General features: G+C 39.5%; 1 protein-coding gene across 2 annotated transcripts in view; it reads right to left on the bottom strand.

Annotated features, from left to right (window-relative positions):
• LOC123506505 (alanine aminotransferase 1-like) overlaps positions 1-19,400 on the bottom strand; it is a 47,936-nt gene that overhangs the window by 11,986 nt on the left and 16,550 nt on the right. Inside the window, exons 1-6 of one of the 2 annotated variants that reach the window (XM_045258637.1) lie at positions 17,704-17,727; positions 15,477-15,716; positions 14,691-14,804; positions 14,209-14,338; positions 8,147-8,226; positions 6,559-6,679 (exon numbers count right to left, since the gene is read on the bottom strand). In XM_045258637.1, coding sequence (XP_045114572.1) covers positions 6,559-6,679; positions 8,147-8,226; positions 14,209-14,338; positions 14,691-14,804; positions 15,477-15,716; positions 17,704-17,706 — 688 coding nt within the window. In that variant the 5' untranslated portion in view covers positions 17,707-17,727. Of the gene's footprint in view, positions 1-6,558; positions 6,680-8,146; positions 8,227-14,208; positions 14,339-14,690; positions 14,805-15,476; positions 15,717-17,703; positions 17,728-19,400 lie in introns of those variants that run through there. The other variant, XM_045258636.1, reaches the window with a different exon arrangement.

Raw genomic sequence — 19,400 nt, 5'->3', positions numbered from 1 at the left:
TCTCCCTTGACACGAATGTGTCAGACTAGCCCTTTAACTGATCTGCACACCTTTTATTTTTTTCGCTCGAAAAAAATAATAAAAGATTTACTTTTACAGCTATCATCATGAAACCTTCACATATTCTAAATTAAAACAAGTACTCTTAAAATAATAACTTAGAAATGTTTTAAGAAAAAAATAATACTGCTACTGAGTGGGGTTTAATTAACTCAATGTTAATGAACCAGAAATCTTCTGATTTACTATCAAAACCTAAATAACTAAAGAGAACTACCCAAGACCTTTCAATTTCATGTATAATACTTAGATATTCTGACCAATCTTAGGTGTGTAATCAGTGTTTAATTTTAAGCGCGTTTTACTCAAAAGTAAGATTTTCAGGTTATGATTGTTTGGCACGCGGGACCTCATATATAACCTGGCTTTGCTATCACACATGCTGATACCAAGGCACCAACAACACAGTTTGCAATACATCACCTGAAACTAGTTTTTTCAGTGGTTGGTTACCCTACTTAAATATTTACGTTCATTTGGCTAATTTATTCTTCTCATATTCATGATCTCGGCAACTAAGATGTACAGGCAACCCCCACTTAATGAAGGTTCACACAATGAAATTTCGCTACAACGAAGGTTTCATTTTACTACCAACCATTCGTTTAACGAACACCAAATTCTCTTTAACAAAGTTTTATCCAGGTAATTTTTTCCAAGTTTGAAAGGCCGACCATATCATGCAAGCCGACAGGCTTCTGAATACACCAGTGCCTCTTGTGGACAACACGCGCACCACTCACTGCCCCTGTTCAAAACAATAACAGCGTCACCAGCAGCTCATCTTCCCTTGCTCAATTTACCACCAAAATGCCCTGCAATGTCGCCTAGCATTGCTAAGAAGACCAGAAAGTCTCTTACTCTCGAAGTGAAGCTGGATATTATTCACAGACATGAGGCGAGAAAACTAATAGCATTGCTCACCACCATCTTGACTCCATCTACTGTCTCTACTATTTTCAAGTCAGCAGACTCTATTAAGAAGGCTGGTGAGACATAGCTTCCTTGCAAGCTAAAAGAACCACCTGAACTCATGACTACAATGGATAAAATGGAAAGCCTTGTGGAAATGTGGTACATAGTTTTGTATGTGATACAATGATGCACCCTTTGTTTACATTCCACCAGTTGCTGGTTAGTGTCTTTCCTGTTTAACTCTCCCTCCTTTCATAAATTTAAGATCATCAACATTATAAAGTTACGTACATACATACATTAGTGTACATTATAATGACTTAAATTAAACTGACTAAATGTTTAACTTCATAATTTTTACTTTCATTAAACCTTTCACTGTACTATGATGCACTCTCGCTTTGTTTACTCTCAATGGAAGTTCAAGTCAGGGGTTAAACTTGTTATAATCGCTTAACGAAGTTTCACTTAAAGAAAGGTTTTTAACCCTTATACCCCGCCATAAAATGAGTGGGCGATTTAAAAATACGTAGATAAAAATGGGTTGCAAATTGCAAAAAGATTTTCCTTGATTCCTTTAGTGTTCAGTCTAATTATTTTAACAAACACTGCCACAATTATATATCATTAGAAAGCTTAGAAGTTGCTCTTTCTTGTGGCATAAAAATTAGTGACCATATTTAACTTTTACATGTATGAAAAAATCAAACAAAAGTTTAAAAAATTGAGGGCAAGATAAACTTATAAAGGTATTCTTTTATTTCCTTCATTTTTGCCAAGAAAAAAATCAGCAAAGCTCATGATTTCTGTATCATTTTGAAAGATAATGAGTTTCTCCTTTGATATAATGTATTCATTATGAAAAATAAAGCAAGCAGATATGCATAATGTAGTATAATAATAATGAAGACTTGGAGGAGAGAATGAACAAAGAATGCAAAGAGGTTTCTCTTACCAATTGGATTCACTAATTTTTCAAAAATTTAGAAGATATAAAATGCTTCTTGACATGACTTATTCATAAATACAGAAAAAAAGAACAGGAACTATCCAAAAAATTAGCATTTGACAATGGTAAACCAATTGGAAAAAAATGTATTCAAAACTTCCCCACAAAAATAATAATGGTAACATTTCAAGCTAATCATGAATGGTGTAAGAATGTGGAAAAAAAGGTCACGTGAAGTGTGCAGCCTACCTATTCCTGTAGCTTCTTATGGTAGGATGGGAAGCATTCTGGGCAAAATCCCTTGTTACACTTGGGGCACATGTAACAAGTTCTGACACGTTTTGGATGAGGAGCAGCACAGTCTCTCTTCTTGCCTACAGGTAACCTTTTCATATCATGATCAATATCTGGTGGTGATATTGCATGACTAGGACCTGCTGCTGGCTGGGGTGAGAGTCTGCTGGCTTGGATTTGCACCTGAGTGCGGCAAACCTTGATAGGCTTTGGTGTAGAGTATTTGTCAGCAATTGATTCAATTATGTTGACCATGAACTGGTATCTTGAAAGAATGGGTTTATGAGATGTGTTTTTTCTATATGCTATGTAACTGTTGAGACAAGCTGTACCAAACAAGGAAAAAGCACTCTTTGTTGTCCATTTCAGAGTTTTTCTTTCACCAAGGTATGCATACAGCTTTGTGTCTTTCAGGTCGACACCTCCCATTACCTTTTTATAGTCTGCAACAATGCAAGGTAATTCCTTGTTTCCTATCCGTGGCCTTTCCACAGTAGTGAACCCTGCTTTGGCCACTGTAGAGAGAAGCACAGGGGTCTTTTTGCCATCCTTGTATCCTACACAGAGTAAGGGTCCTTTTCTTCTCTCTGAAACCTGATGTTGCTTTAACTTTGCACATACAGCTTCATCAGGCAGACCTTTCCTGTTTATCCTAACTGTGCCTGTCGCTGTAGTATGTTTCTGCCACAAGTCCTCAAACAATTTAGGTGAAGAAAAGTAATTGTCTAAGCCAAGATGGTAACCACGGTAAAAGACATCTGCCTTACCTAGAAGCCTCATCACAAGATCATACGTGACACCCTCTTCACTGACTAGTAAATGTTTTTTTCCTTTGTACACCTCAAAGGTTATAGTGTATCCTGAATCAGCTTCACACAAACACCACACCTTCAACCCAAAGTGTGCGTGATGCTTATTAGGCATATACTGCCTCAAATTAGGGGTTTTACCCCGGAACCCAATGATGCTTTCATCAATAGAAATTTTGCGTCCTGGGATATAATTATCCTTGAACACTTTCTGAAAATGATCTATAAGGGGTTGGATTTTGTATAACTGAAAAGCAGGGTCTTCTTTTGAAAGGCATTTTTCTGTTGTCATTGAAATGAATAAACTTTAGCAGCAGCTCAAACCTTTCCCTGCTGAGGTGAGCACTGAACCAGGGAGTTGACTGACTAGTGTTAGAACAGTCCCAGTATGATCTGAGAGTTGGTTTCCTAATTAGTCCCATATTCATTATGACTGCTAAAAAAGTCATAAACTCTCCTGGCTTTGTCTTACCTTGTTTGATCCATAAATGGACCAAAGACCTCAGCTTTTCACGTAGGTACGTGGCATTTTCATGAATCCACTGTTCTGCATATCTGTTTGTTTCCATGACCATCTTGTCTATTATATCACTAGTAAAATACATTCTGAAATATTCAGTAGGCATGGCATCACTCTTGGGTGGATGTTTGAGTCCACTGGCTCCTGTAAAAGGAACAGGAGGAGCCCCAACATCACCTTGCACTGACGCCCACCCTCCCATCTGCACAGTCTGTGCAGACGACACATCAGCTGACTGGCTTGCCTCACCATCACTACTATCACTGCCACTGCTTGCTGTGACAGTAGCAGAATCATCATCACTTTCTACTTCCCTGACAGCTAAGTCGTCTAGATCTACTTCTTCCTCACTGGTGTCGGCATAGTCATCAAATTCAACTTCTAGGTCAGAAACACAGAGCGTCACCACTCCCTCCTCATCCACCTCCATCATGCCAGCTGAATCTTGCCCTCTTATCTAAGCCAAGAAAAATACAAAAATAACAAATCTCAGTATTGTCATGCATTGTAAAATGTTATCTACCAATGGAAATGCATGTCTATCCTCTGTCTCGCCTAGAAATTGGTAAAAATTTATATAACACAGCAAACTCGCGATGGCGTACTTGCCTGAATCACACCTGCCGCCTGTACAGCTTCATAAACAAATGCTTGTAAAAGCTGACCCGTGATTGGCAAAGCGTCCACCATCTTGAAAACAATGGACCAATCACAGGCCTTGATGTATGAAAGATAGCCTCAAACATAAACAAACTCTATGTCATAAAATAAGCGCAGAATTTGAAACGCGCCACGATCGTGCCTACCGGGGTCTACCGTATAAGCCATGAACGTGCCTACCGGGTTATATGGGTTAAGGAACCTAACCCCTTCGTTAAGGGGGGGTTGCCTGTATTCGGTAACTTCATGAGAAACAAGACTGCAGCATTCACGAGTGCTGAAGATCTACAGCATTACTCAAGAATGTATATATCCCCGTTTCCATTCTGATACACAATTACTAAGGTAGCTATTTCTTAAGATATGTTTTCTTGGCATGGACATTTTCTGCAAACTTCCTGTCTTTGCTTTCAAAACAATTATGCTTTCTATCAATAGCAGCAGCAGCAGATGAGACAATCACTAAGGATTCAGTAGAGTGGAGGTGTTGGTGAATTGGTGACCTGGAGGAAGATGAAAGGGGCCCTGGGAGAATATTCAGTCCCATCCCTGATCCCCTGCCCAGCCCAGGTGCATTTCTAAGCTGAATAGCTCAAGTGTTATAAGAAAGTAAGGTAAAGAAGAAACAAGATAGAATAGGAAATAGTTGGGCAGTATAGTGGCTGATATACCTCATCTAAAATCAGACAAGATGCAAATCCAGACTGACTGAGGAAAACCTATCACAGGCAACCCCCGCTTAACGAAGGTTCACACAACAAAATTTTGCTACAACGAAGGTTTCCTTTTACTACCATCTGCTCGTTTAACGAACACCAAATTCGCCTTAACAAAATTTTATCCAGGTAATTTTTTCCAAGTTTGAAAGCCCTGCTGTATCACGTAAGTCAACAGGCTTTTGAATACACCAGTGCCTCTTGTGGACAAAATGCACACCACTCACTCTCCCTAGTTTAAAACAATAACAGAGTCAGCAGCAGCTAGTCTTCCCTTGCTCTACATGCCATCAAAATGCCCTGCAATGTCGCCTAGCATTACTAAGACGACCAGGAAGTCTCTTAGTCTGGAAGTGAAGCTGGATATTATTCACAGACACGAGAGAGGCGAGAAAACTAATAGCATTGCTTCCCACTATGGCTTGACTCCATCTACTGTCTACCATTTTCAAGTCAGCAGATTCTATTACGAAGGCTGGTAAGATCATATCTACCTTGCAAGCTAAAAGAACCAACTGAACTCGTGACTTTGCAATGGATAAAATGGAAAGCCTTGTGGAAATGTGGTACTTAAGTTTTGTATGCAGTACAATGATGTGCTTTGTTTACATTCCACAGGTTGCCAGCTAGCATATTTCTCGCTCCACTCTCCCTCCCTTCATAAATTTAAGAGCATCAACATTATAAAGTTACTTACATACATGCATTAGTTTACATTATAATGACTTAGTCTTAAATCAAACTGCTTAAATGTTTAACTTCATAATTTTTACTTTCATTAAACCTTTTACTGTACTATGATGCACTCTCACTTTGTTCACTCTCAATAGAAGCTCAAGTCGGGTTAAACTTGTTATCATTGGTTGGCTTAACGAAAATTCACTTAACGAAGATTTTTTTAGGAACGTAACCCCTTCGTTAAGTGGGGGTTGCCTGTAAAGGACAAGTATAACACTGGCCACTCTATAAGAATCACACAGTGAAATGACAACTACAGTTGACTATCAAAGATCTGCCAATCAATATTCTGGAAACATCAGTTTTTCGGTATGACTGTTGGGATGCCTTTTTAAATTTGCTGCATTGGCCTGCCATTGTATTTTGGAGGCACTGTTTATGTTCTGATGGTGCTGTACTACTAAATCATGTGTTTGGTCCTGCTTGCAACAGCTGACAAGCATCTTTTCTCACTGAATAATTTATTTGCAATGATATAGCTCCATCATGGATTTGGCAAAGACAAGAAGTGGTGTAAAATGCAAACTTCATGTGCTGTTGATTGCAGAGAAAGTGAAAGTGCTAATATATTTTTATTTCCTTTTCATTTAGTTTATTTTTCTTTTATTAAAGCACTTTACAAGTAGTCCATTTTTGTTACAATATATATGCCTTATACATATACATAAAAATCCAGAATTTCAAAATCTGGCAGCTCTCAGATCCCGAGGTTACTAGATTTTTTATAGTCAACTGTTTAAGTAAACAAATCATGTATAATATCATCACATCACACAAGTCAAACAAATGAACAGCAACACAGAGGCAACACTCCTGGGGGACATGATGAGGAACCCAATAAAGGTTAGCAACTGCCCCTATATGAATGGGAGCAGCTTGAAGCCTGCAGGCACCCACCTTTTGAGCAAGACATGAAGGAAGCAAGCTCCATGTGGCAGTAAGGTTCTCCAAGCTCCATCAGCACTTTTTTGAAGGAGTGGAACTTGCACCCATCAGCGTACACATTGTCTTGGTACACCTGCAAAGTGAGTGGTTGTTGTAATGGTTGTCAGACCAATAATGGCTGGTATTAGTGAAACAAACGAATGAATGAATGAATGAATGAATGAATGAATGAACGAACAAACAAACAAACATACACATACACACACACTGCGAGGAACTCTGCTAGAATGGACAAGAGATTATTTGAAGGATAGGGAGATGAGAACTGTAGTCAGAGATACATACTCATCTTGGGGTAAAGTAACAAGTGGAGTGCCACAATGGTCAGTGTTAGCCTCCATTATGTTTCAGATTTATGTAAATGACATTCACATTGGGGTAAACAGTCATAGCTATTAATTTGTTTGCTGATGATGCAAAGCAGCTAAGAGGTATCAAAACCAGGGAGGACTGTCTGCTGTTAAAGGAAGATATGAATAAGATCTATGAATGGAGTAGGAAGTGGAAATTGGAGTTTAATGCCAAGAAATGTCACATAATGGAACTAGGAAAGACCAAAAGAAGACCAGTATGGAACTATGTATTTGATGGGAGAGGAACAAATAATGAAGACTAAACAAGAAAAAGATCTGGGAGTGATTATACAGGTAAATCTGAGCCCATAAAAAAAACGTAAGGAAAATCTGGGCCCCCACATAAGCAAGATATTTGGATTATCATATAAAATGTTCACTAACATAAGAGTAGCATTTCAATACATGGACAAAGATATAATGAAAAAAATCATCAGTGGTGTGGTCTCCAAGCATTTAAAAGGATAAAGAAAGGATACAGAAGATTGCTACAAGGATGGTGCTGGAAATAAAGGACATAACATATGAAGAACGATTGAAGGAAAAGGGACTACCAACTTTACATGATTGAAGAAAACGAGGGAACCTAAAAACAATGTACAAGATAGTCAATGGCATTGAAAAGATAGACAAGGAAGACCTGGTGCTGGTGACAGAAGATATAAGGATAAAAAGACAGAGGATATGTAAAGAAGATTAGAATGAGGCAGTGTGTGAAGGATATTGGAAAATACAGTTTTCTACACAGAACAGTGGAGAACTGGAATGCATTGAATAATGAAGTTGTTAATACACATAATCAGATAAATGGAGACATGGAGACAGGACACTATGAGCCCCGCTCAAACCCTGTACAATACAACTAGCTAAATACAATGCACAAATGTGTAGGAAAAAGAAAAGGACTAAAACCATAGATTTTCTGGTACCACCACTGAGAGGACACAGTAAGAAATTACACTGGAAAAAATAGAAATGTGGAAAAATATAGTTCCCTGACAGAGCAACAAGTCAAATGAATTCACAGACTCATGTAGTTGTTTGTTCAAGGTGTAGTCACACCTTTAAAGATGAATATGACAAATCAACTTTAAAAGACAGTACATTACAAGCTTGACTTGATCCTATAAAAAACATAATTAGGTACGAACACTCACACTCTCTCTCTCTCTCTCTCTCTTACTCACCTCATCAGCAAATAAGAAGAGGTTTCTTTCATGTGCAAATTTGATAACAGCTTCAATGTTCTCCCGTGGCAAAACATTACCTGCAACACAACTCCAATCAAACACAAATACTGCCAATCTCTCTATGGCTGTCTATTTCTTTGCCTATCACCTTGTCTGTCTTATCTGCCTAAATGCTGATCTGTTTCTCTATCAGTCTATCTGTCTGCTTGCTTCTCTGCCTGTCTCTCTGTCTATCTTTTTCTATCTGTTTATGTTTTCTTTCCACTCCCCAACTCATGTTCCAACCATAACTCTTTTGGCTTTTGTCTGTCCATTCCCAAATTTGTCTAGTCTCTTGTCAAGACACTGCTGCCTTCATCTCCTTGTGATTGTACCTAACCTATCTATCTCTCCCTCAATTTATTCACTTACTCACAGAATTTATTCATCAGTGTATTTCTGTGCCTTTACAATTATCTACTTAGTTTTTTTTGGGGGGGGCATCTACTGATATCTCTCTCTTCATCCATGAGTTATCTTTATTCATTGGCATAACATGGCAAATCACATTACTGTAGAAAGTCCATCCATCTTATTCTCCAAAAAAAATATGTACCAATGCACTCTCTCTCTCTCTCTCTCTCTCTCTCTCTCTCTCTCTCTCTCTCTCTCTCTCTCTGTGTGTGTGTGTGTGTGTGTGTGTGTGTGTGTGTGTGTGTGTGTGTGTGTGTGTGTGTGTGTGTGTGTGTGTGTGTGTGTGTGTGTGTGTATTCACCTAGTTGTAATTTTACAGGGCCTGGGTATCATACTGGTGTCGCCCTGTCTCCATATCTACACACATCCAACTTTCCTTTAAAACTATGCACACTCCTTGCTGACACCACCTCCTCACTCAAACTATTCCACACCTCCACACATCTCTGTGGGAAACTATATTTCTTCACATCCTTCAAGCATATTCCCTTGGCTGTCTTTTTACTATGTGATCTCGTAGTTCGATTTAAATTTTCCTCTCTCAACATCATTTGCTCATTATCCACTTCATCTAAACCGTTCAACAGTTTATAAACCTGTATTAAATCCCCTCTTTCTCTTCTTTGTTCCAAGGTAAGCAAATTAATTTCTTTTAATCTCTCTTCATAGGTCATTTCTGCCAGTTCCGGAACCATTTTTGTTGCCATTCTCTGCAATCTCTCCAACTTCCTTATATGCTTCTTTTTATAAGGGGACCAAACCACCCAATCTTGGTCTAATTACTGTACTAATTAATTTCTTCATCATATCTTTATCCATATAATGAAAGGCTAATCCAATATTTCTAATCAAATTATGTTTCTCCAAACATCTTGTCAATATGAGCCTCAAACTGCCCATGGTCTTGTATTATCACTCCCAAATCCTTTTCCTTTACCACCTTTTTCAACACTACTCCTTCACCCATCTTATATTACCCTCTTGGCCGTCTTCCACTCTTCCCCATCTCCATTACATGACTTTTGCTCAGATTAAATTCCATCTCCCACCTCTTGCTCCACTCCCAAATCCTATCCAGATCTGCCTATAAAATTTCACAATCTTCTTCACTCTTCGCACACCTACACAACTTCACATAATCCGCAAACAAATTAATATAACTGTTTACTCCCTCTGGCATATCATTAATATAGACAAGGAAAAGTATTGGTGCCAGCACTGAACCTTGTGGGACTCCACTCTCCACCACCAACCAGTCTGACTTTGCATCCCTTATTACCGTTCTCTTCTCCCTCCATCTCAAGTAGTTTTTGATCCACTTTAACACTTTTCCCTTCAGTCCTCCATAAATCTCTAATTTCCATAGCAGTCTCATGTGAGGTACCTTGTCAAAAGCTTTTTTTTAAATCCAAATATACACAGTCCATCGATCCCTCTCTCTCTTGTACTTTGTCAACCACTCTCGAATAAAAGCTCAGTAGATTTGTTACACATGACCTCCCTTTCCTAAAGCCAAATTGATGATCCGATAATAACTTATGATCCTCCAGGAACCATATCCAATATTTTTTTATCACCCTCTCACAAATCTTACCGACCACACTTGTTAAAGACACAGGTCTATAGTTAAGAGGCTCTTCCTTACTGCCTCCCTTATAAATGGGCACCACTTCAGCTCTTTTCCACTCTACCGGTACTTCCCCGGTTTCTAATGAGCACCTTATAATATCATATAATGGATCTATCAATTCTTCTCTACATTCAATAATTTTCCTGAAACTTCATCTGGTCCCATCGCTTTATCATCTTTAAGTTCCTCCAACATTTTATATAACTCCTTTTTAGGTATCTTAATGTCATCCATATGCACATTTCCTTCTACATTTTGAGGCTTTACAAACATTGTTTCTTTATTAAGTCATCTACTATCCCTTGCTCTCCTTTTAATCTTTCAATGGACTCTCTCTTTTTAAGTTTACCATTTATGAACCTGTAAAATAATTTTGGATGTTCCTTACTCTTGTCTACAATATCTTTTTCAAATTTTCTTTCTTCCTCCCTCCTTACCCTCACATACTCATTTCTTGCCACTCTATAATTCTCCTTATTTAATATATTCCTGCTCTTTTTCCATCTTTTCCAAGCCACATCTCTCTTTTCTTTAGCCTTAATACAAGTTGCATTAAACCAATCCTTTCTTCCTTCCTCTCTCGGTTTATACTTTGGTACAAATTTCATAACTCCTTCTTTATAGTATTTAATAAAATCTCATATTTTTTTGCACTTCTCTGATTTGTAACATCTCCTCCCAATCTAATGTTCTAAAATAATTTTTCAAATTTTCTGTGTCCATCTTTCTATAATTCAATCTACCACTCCTGTATGTCTCATCTCTCATTTGCTGTGTTATTGCCATCTGTATTTCCATAACCACATGATCACTCTTCCCCAATGGACATTTATATTGTATATCCCCATATAGCTACACTTCTTGTGTTAACACCAAATCCAGTCTAGCCGGTTCATCACCTCCTCTATATCTAGTATTTTCTTTCACCCATTTTCCATCATTAGATTAAGGAATCTCTCCCCCCATGCTTCCTCTCCAACATCACTTACTAGATTTTCCCAATCCACTTCTTTACAATTACAATCTCCTACTAGTATCATCTTTCTTTTTCCAGTTAATACACTTTCCAAACTCTGTAAAGTATCCTTGATCATATTGTCATATTCCCTTAATGTCCAAGAATTTGTTTTAGGAGGTACATAGGTCACCATGATTATTAATTTTTTTCCATCACTTTTTAACCTTATGCTTATCACTTCTGCGTTGTTCTTCCCATACCAAACCTTATCCACATTTATCTCCTTCTTTGTCATAATCATAACTCCTCCTCCACCTTTACCCTCTCTATCCTTTCTCCATATATTATATTCATTATCCAAATTTACCTTTGTTTTTTCATGTAATTTTGTCTCAGTCAAACACACTATATCAGGCTTCTCCACCATCACATAGTCTTGCAATTCTAATCTACTTGACAATATCCCATCTATATTAGTATACATTACAGTCCACCTTCCACCTACTGGTCCCTCTAGGGGTTCCTCCACATTCCTTCTTTCCACATACCATTTTCTGACTCTCTCTCCTATAACTCTCCAAAAAAAACTTTTCTTTTTCCTCTTCAGACCATTCATCATTTTTTCTTCTCGCCTCTTCCAACAATTCCTTATATCTTCTCCTCTCTTCCTCATTTCTATTTTTTCTTACGTACACCTCTTTACGACCTTCTACTTCTCTTAATTTTGATGTTCTATATAAAATGTCCTCCGCAGATTGTTGTGACTTCAGTACTACTTTAATTGGTCTCCTTACTCCCTCCTTATACGGACCCAGTCTATGGATCTCTTCCACTTCTTGTAAGTCTTTTTTTTTTCATCATCATTTAGATTTTTAAACAGATCTTTTACCGTTTTTAATTCTTCTTTAATTCTCTTAGGCTTATATGTTATATTTTGTTCTTTCATCCCAAATATTAACACACTCTTCTTCTCTTCTACTACAGGCAACCCCCGTTTAACGAAGGTTCACACAACGAAATTTCGCTACAACGAAGGTTTCGTTTTACTACCATCTGCTCGTTTAACGAACACCAAACTCGCTTTAACGAAGTTTTATCCAGGTATTTTTTTCCAAATTTGAAAGCCCCACCGTATCATGCAAGCTGACAGGCTTTTGAATACACCAGGAGCTGCTGGTACTAAGGCTTGCCTCAGGAGAAATCCTGAGACACTTGTAGAATAAAGATCAAGATCAAGCCTCTCGTGGACAACACAGGCGCTGCCGATACAAAGGCCTGACTCCGAAGAAATTCTGCGTCACCTGTAGCATCAAGATCAAGATCACGCGCACCACTCACTCCCCCAGTCAAAACATAGCAGCGTCACCAGCAGCTCATCTTCTCTAGTTCAACTTACCACCAAAACGCCCTGCAATGTGGCCCAACGTTCCTAAGAAGACCAGGAAGTGTCTTACTCTCGAAGTGAAGCTGGGTATTATTCACAGACAAGAGAGAGGGCAGAAAACTAATAACATTTCTTGCCACCATCTTGACTCCATCTACTGTCTACTAATTTCAAGTCAGCAGACTCTATTAAGAAGGCTGGTGAGACTGCATCTTCCTTGCAAGCTAAAAGAACCACCTGAACTCGTGACTCTACAATGGATAAAATGGAAAGCCTTGTGGAAATGTGGTACATAAGTTTTGTATGCGGTACCATGATGCGCACTTTGTTTACATTCCACAAGTTGCCGGTTAGTGTATTTCCCGTTTCACTCTCCCTCCCTTCATAAAGTTAAGATCATCAACATTATAAAGTTACGTACATACATACATTAGTGTACATTATAATGACTTAAATTAAACTACCTAAATGTTTAACTTCATAATTTTTACTTTCATTAAACCTTTTACTGTACTATGATGCACTCTCGCTTTGCTTACTCTCAATGGAAGTTCAAATCAGGGGTTTAAACTTGGTATAATCGGTTTGCTTAACGAAGTTTCGCTTAACAAAGTGTTTTTTTAGGAACGTAACCCCTTCGTTAAGTGGGGGTTGCCTGTATTTCTCTTATCAATGTTTCCTTATTCTTCATAACATTAACCAGTTCCTTGGACCTTTCTTTTTTGTCTTCATTCAACTGATCTTTAATTATTTCTTGTAATCCAACCTTCTCAGCTTCCCTCGACTCAGTCCATTGTGTTTTCTTCAGTTCCCACTCCCTTTTAAACCTTTCACTCTGCTCACTGATCATTTCCTTAAAGTCATCTTTCTCCTTTATGACTTTCTCCATTTTCTCCTCCAACCGTCTCTTATATTTTTCAACCTCCACCCTCAAGTGTGCATTCTCATCCACTAATCGTTTTTCATTTTCCTCCAGTCTCTTGACTCTTTCCTTCAAAGCCTTGCGGAATTCTCTATCCTGCTCCTCCTCACTCCTCTGAACTTTTAATTCCTTCACCAACTCCTCAAATTTCTCTTCTAGCATTACCAATCTACCTTGCATTGTTGCCCCTGTTGAAGATGGAGTCATATTTTGAATGGTTACTTTTAGTTTTGCTCCCTGGGCCTCATCGGCATATTTTGAATTTGGTAACTGTTTTCTTACGGGTCTATCCATTTCATTTCACTCTTAATGGGAGCGTGTGGGTGTGTGGTGGTGTGCACTGGCGGTCAGGCCTGGTAGCTTTGTGTGTGTGTGTGGTGGGATGCGTTGGTGGCTGTTAATGGCTGGCCTTTGTGTGGTTTCTGCGCTGTCGTTTGGAGTGCGGAGGTTCCAACACCTCTGATCACCAGGCTACGTTCACTCTGTACACTCGTTCACTCGCTCTGGTTGCCCTTTTGTACTAGTGACGGTTCTCACTCCAAGCACATTGTTTAGCGTGTGGAGTGTTAGGTAGACGGTACTCTGAGCAAGGAGGCACGTCCGCTCTCCACGGAGCGCGGAGTGTGTGTGTGTGTGTGTGTGTGTGTGTGTGTGTGTGTGTGTGTGTGTGTGTGTGTGTGTGTGTGTGTGTGTGTGTGTGTGTGTGTCTTACCAGTGGGATTGCCAGGGTTGATCACCACAAGGGCCTTTGGGAGACACACTTCCTTGGCCTCATTGTACGCCCGCTCCAGCTCTGCCATGTCCAGGCCCCAGTTGGTGGATTCATCAAGGTAGTAACCAATCTGGCGAGTGACCAAACTGTTATTATTATTATTATTGTTATGATCATTACTGCTACTACTACTGCTGCTGCTCTCTCTCTCTCTCTCTCTCTCTCTCTCTCTCTCTCTCTCTCTCTCTCTCTCTCTCTCTCTCTCTATATATATATATATATATATATATATATATATATATATATATATATATATATATCACCACTTCCCTTTTACTTTTACAGAGGTCACTCATTTGGAGTTCTTAAGCATAGGCATCAAGCGTAGGTGGATAAACAGACATGGATTTATAGCACCACATGGCTGATGGCTCAAATGAACACAAGTCACCACACAGCTATGGGAGGACAGTAACACACACCTGATGAAGGTTGAACTCTGCAATGGTGGCTGAGTAGAGTGGGTACTGAGGGATGGGGATCATGACGCCCGGCTTGATGCCATTGTCATGCTGGATCATCATCTTCATTGTGCCCTGAAACAACAACAGTTGCACGTCACTATGAACAACACCCATCACTAGATAGCATCACCACTCAACTCAAGGCAGCACTGCAAACACTGAAACGCTGACACATTATCATTACAGTATCATAAAGACAATGTCCACTAAGGAAGACTACAGCTCACATGGGCAGTCAGACAACCCTCACTCAGTTCTTTGATACCACGTGAGCCTTCCAGGGTGGCAGTCTTCAGTGTGAACCAATCACTGCACTCCATTCTTTGTGTTTTGAAGATGTATACACATGAGAAAAGGCACGTCAGTACATGGAATATTTTGAAGGACATGTATTTCTCATGGAGTGTTTTTCTTCCTCTCATGCAGCATGACAACAAACCATTACTAGCTGGTAGGATTAGAGATTAATCTCATTATAGCATCACTGTATTTGAGAACAGAATGGCTATGTAGATAACAGCCACATATTTCTTAATTGTATCTGTAATTGCAGTGACAAATCAGCAGACTCTCCTTGGAAGACTTGAAAGGCAACTTTAGTGTGTGTTGTGACTGATGGCCAACAGGACACTGCCTCACATACAAGCACACAACACAGACAGTCAGTGGGCTTGTTAGAGGTTGACAGAAATTTCTCTTTCTCTCTCTCTCTCTCTCTCTCTCTCTCTTGTGTCTTTGTCTCACCCTGATGCCCTCAGAGGCCCCGGCACACAGCACAATGTTCTCCCAGCAGGACGGGTGGCCATCCCGGCGCTGTATGTACTCTGCCACGTGGCGCCGGATGATCTCAATTCCTGGTGAGTCACTGTATGCGCCGAGGGAGCCACCACGACACCCTGCCAGGATGCCTCTAGCTCGCTCCTTGGTGTCCTCTGGGAAGGTGTCATCATCCAGCAAGCTTGGCATCAGGCACAGTGACACAACCTGCAACATACACAACACCAATACTACAGTCACTGGCATTCTTGTCAACACTACACATATAATCTGATACTTTGAAACTACAGGAGTGATGCCATATGCATCTCAATAAACCAGAAGTCAAATAATACATACACACACAAACAAACACAAGGTAAAAGGTAAAAAATGGGGAAGAAGTATATGAGGATGCTGGAGATATAGCTGAAATTTTGAACGACAACTTTTGCAAAAGTGTTTACAAAGGAGGAGCATTTTATGGGAGAAAGGCCTACGGAAATAAAGCAAATGCAGGACATCATGGTTACTAAGGAAGATGTAAGGAAAATTATAAGCAATTTGGATATTAATAAATCAATGGGGCCTGATGGCATATCTGGGAAGTTGCTAAAAGAATGTAAGGATCAATTGTTGAACCCCATATTTGATATTGTGGAAACCTCCATACGAACAGGATTAGTCCCGAAAGAGTGGAAAAGAGCTGACATTGTGCCTATATATAAGAATGGTAGTAGAATGGAACCACTAAATTATAGACCAGTATCGTTGACTAGTATATTGTGCAAGGTATGTGAAGAAGTAATTAAAGCTAAGTGGAGTGAGTATCTAGAAAGTGAAAATATTCTGAGTGAAAGACAGTTTGGTTTCAGAAAAGGATGATCGTGCGTATCCAATTTATTATGTTTTTATTCAAGAGTGACTGACATACTACAACATAGAGAGGGATGGGTGGATGCTATCTACCTGGACTTGAGAAAGGCCTTTGATAAAGTACCACACAATAGACTGATGTGGAAACTAAAGAAGATTGGAGGAGTAAATGATAAACTAGCAAAATGGATGGAACAGTGGTGAGAGGAAGGAAGTCCGAGTGGAAGAAGGTAACCAGTGGAGTTCCACAAGAGTCAGTGCTTGGTCCCATCATATGCCAGTAGGAATTGACAATTACATGAACATGTTTGCAGACGATACTAAAATCATGAGGAGAGTAAAGAATGTGGAAGATTGTAACAAGTTACAGGAAGATCTTGATAAAATATATGATTGGAGTAAGGAGTGGCAGATGGAATTTAATACAGACAAGAGCCATGTTATGAAAATGGGAAGAAGTAGATACAGACCAAACAGGGATTACAGGCTGGGTGATGAGAAAATTAAAGAGACCAATGAGGAGAAAGGCTTAGGAGTAACCGTGCAAAACACTTTGTCACCGGAGAAACACATTAACAAGATTTTTTTGAAAACATATAACATGCTTTAAAATATTGGCCTTGCATTCCACTACCTAGATGAAGGAATGATGAAGAAAATATTATGTACCTTAATAAGACCCCAGTTAGAATATGCAGCTTGTGTCTGGTCACTGCATATGAAGAAAAATCTGAAGAAGGTGGAAAGGGTACAGAGGCTGGCAACAGGAATGGTACCAGGACTCAGGAAGTTAGACTATGAGGAAAGACTGAGGAAGCTGGGGCTGACCACATTAGAAGAGAGAAGAACAAGAGGAGACATGATAACTATGTATAAATTGGTGAACAAGATTGACATACTGGATAGAGAGTTGATAAAGGTGACCACAAGTAATTATCTCCGAGGACATTGAAAAAAAGCTAATAAAAGACATCTGTCTAAATGACGTGAGAAAATACAGTTTCCCGCATCGTAGCATTGATAAGTGGAATAAACTGAGCAGTGATGTCGTTGATGCGGTGTGTGTCAATCAGATGAAAGAGAGATATGACAGGAATGGACAAGGAGACATGACACAGAGAGCTTAGCTCGGGCCCTGTAATACACAAATAGATAAATACAAATAGGTAAATTCACACACACACACACACACACACACACACACACACACACACACACACACACACACACACACACACACACACACAGTGAATGATGAATTTAACACATACATATACACATTTCCCAGTAAAGTACTCACAATACAACAATGCACAATCGATGAAGCAAGAGATCTCACCATTCCAGGAAGGATGTACAGAATAAAAAGTCAATCACTGAGAATCACCTCATAGTTCATGAACAAGTAACCAGCAGTGGTGGCCATTAAAGAAGTGTGTTCTTCATATTACTGATCAGATTTGGTAATGATCTCCTTAAGAAGGGTGAAGGTTACTGGTACCAGTGTGTCTAGCATCTTGAGCAACAAAGACCATCACGGCATCTAAAGGAGGCAAGGCACAGGGATGGACTGAGAGGTCCCACACATCAGAGTAACCACTGTGTGACACACACCAGGAGGCATGCACTGACTTAAGGCCTGTCTACAGGAGCGGGCCTGATTGGCAGGCTTGCCCGTTAACGGGCATATTTGACGGGCAAACGATCAAATTGCCCGAAAGCCCGCCAAGCGAAATCACTGAGCTGGTGCCCGGTAGCTGGAGTTTCTACCCTGCCAGACGCAAGATAATATCGTGAACCCACAGCGGGCCCACATCCCACAGCATAGTAGCACTTTGTATTTCATGAAGTATTGTTGCAGTGCTTCCAAACATACTTCTTTTCTTTAACCAATCTTTACACCATATCCTTTTCTTCTTTTTCTTTTTGAGACACAAAGCTATTATAATAGAGCACAAAATCTTTTTCTTGACAATGCTAAGCACCATAGTTATCGTTCCGCACTCCACCCGCTACTGGCAACATCGTCGGGCAGGCCCGGCTGTTCATCACTTCGGTCATGTGGACAACATTCACGGGCAGGCCCGCCAGAATTTGCCCGTTAACGGGCAAACCCGTCAATCAGGCCCGCTCGTGTAGACAGGCCTTTATAAATGACCAACACCACCAAATCAGAAGCAAAGAAACTCACAAGTAAGCTGTGTTCCAATAAAAAATGTTAGTTACTACATCTTGATACAGAAGTAGTACTACTATACAGTGTCTAGACAACAACCCCACACTTCTACATCATAGAGTACTGTTCTGTTTTTTCATAAAATGATTTTGTACTTGATAACTTGAGTAACTAGGTAACACTTCCTTGGTGAAGTCTGGATGTGACAGAATCAGATGATCTTTTTCTTTATGTAAACATATTTTTCAAACAAAGTGACCATTTATATATTTAAATGATATTATACTTCCTTAATATACAAGACCACCACAACCTTCAAGTTAATTGTTAAGTCTTCAAAAGGCAAAGCTTGGAACAAAATTTTGATGAAAGAGTTAACTTGCATGCTTACCAAGTTACCACCCAAGGAACATGTTCTTGTTTTCTGACCTTATAAAAAATAGTTGGTCATTTTAATAATTTCATCAATGAATTACTCAAATAAAAAGAAACTTGACAAGATAAAAAACATTTCAAAATGCAGGTTCCATGGTTCAATCAATCTACGTATATGGAAAAGTTGACCATTTATTTATTTACTTAATGTTTTTCTTTCAGGATAATACAAGTTTAATTATGCTGGGATAAGTCATGCCACTGAGGTGAAAGATAACAGAACCAGCCACGTGTGTGTGTGTGTGTGTGTGTGTGTGTGTGTGTGTGTGTGTACCACAACACATCCTTGCTGCCTCTGCCATGCTACATGTGGCCAACACACACCACTGTGGCCCACAATCCACCACCCTCCACGACGGCGGGGCGGGGCAGGGGAGGGAAGCAGGAGGACAAACAGCCAGGGCGCCTTTAAACACTTTCAGCAC

The sequence above is a fragment of the Portunus trituberculatus genome, chromosome 20 (assembly GCF_017591435.1).
Source record: "Portunus trituberculatus isolate SZX2019 chromosome 20, ASM1759143v1, whole genome shotgun sequence".
NCBI classification, from domain to species: Eukaryota; Metazoa; Arthropoda; class Malacostraca; order Decapoda; family Portunidae; genus Portunus; species Portunus trituberculatus.
Note: the sequence above shows the minus strand (reverse complement) of the source record. Positions and strands in the feature narration are given on the sequence as shown.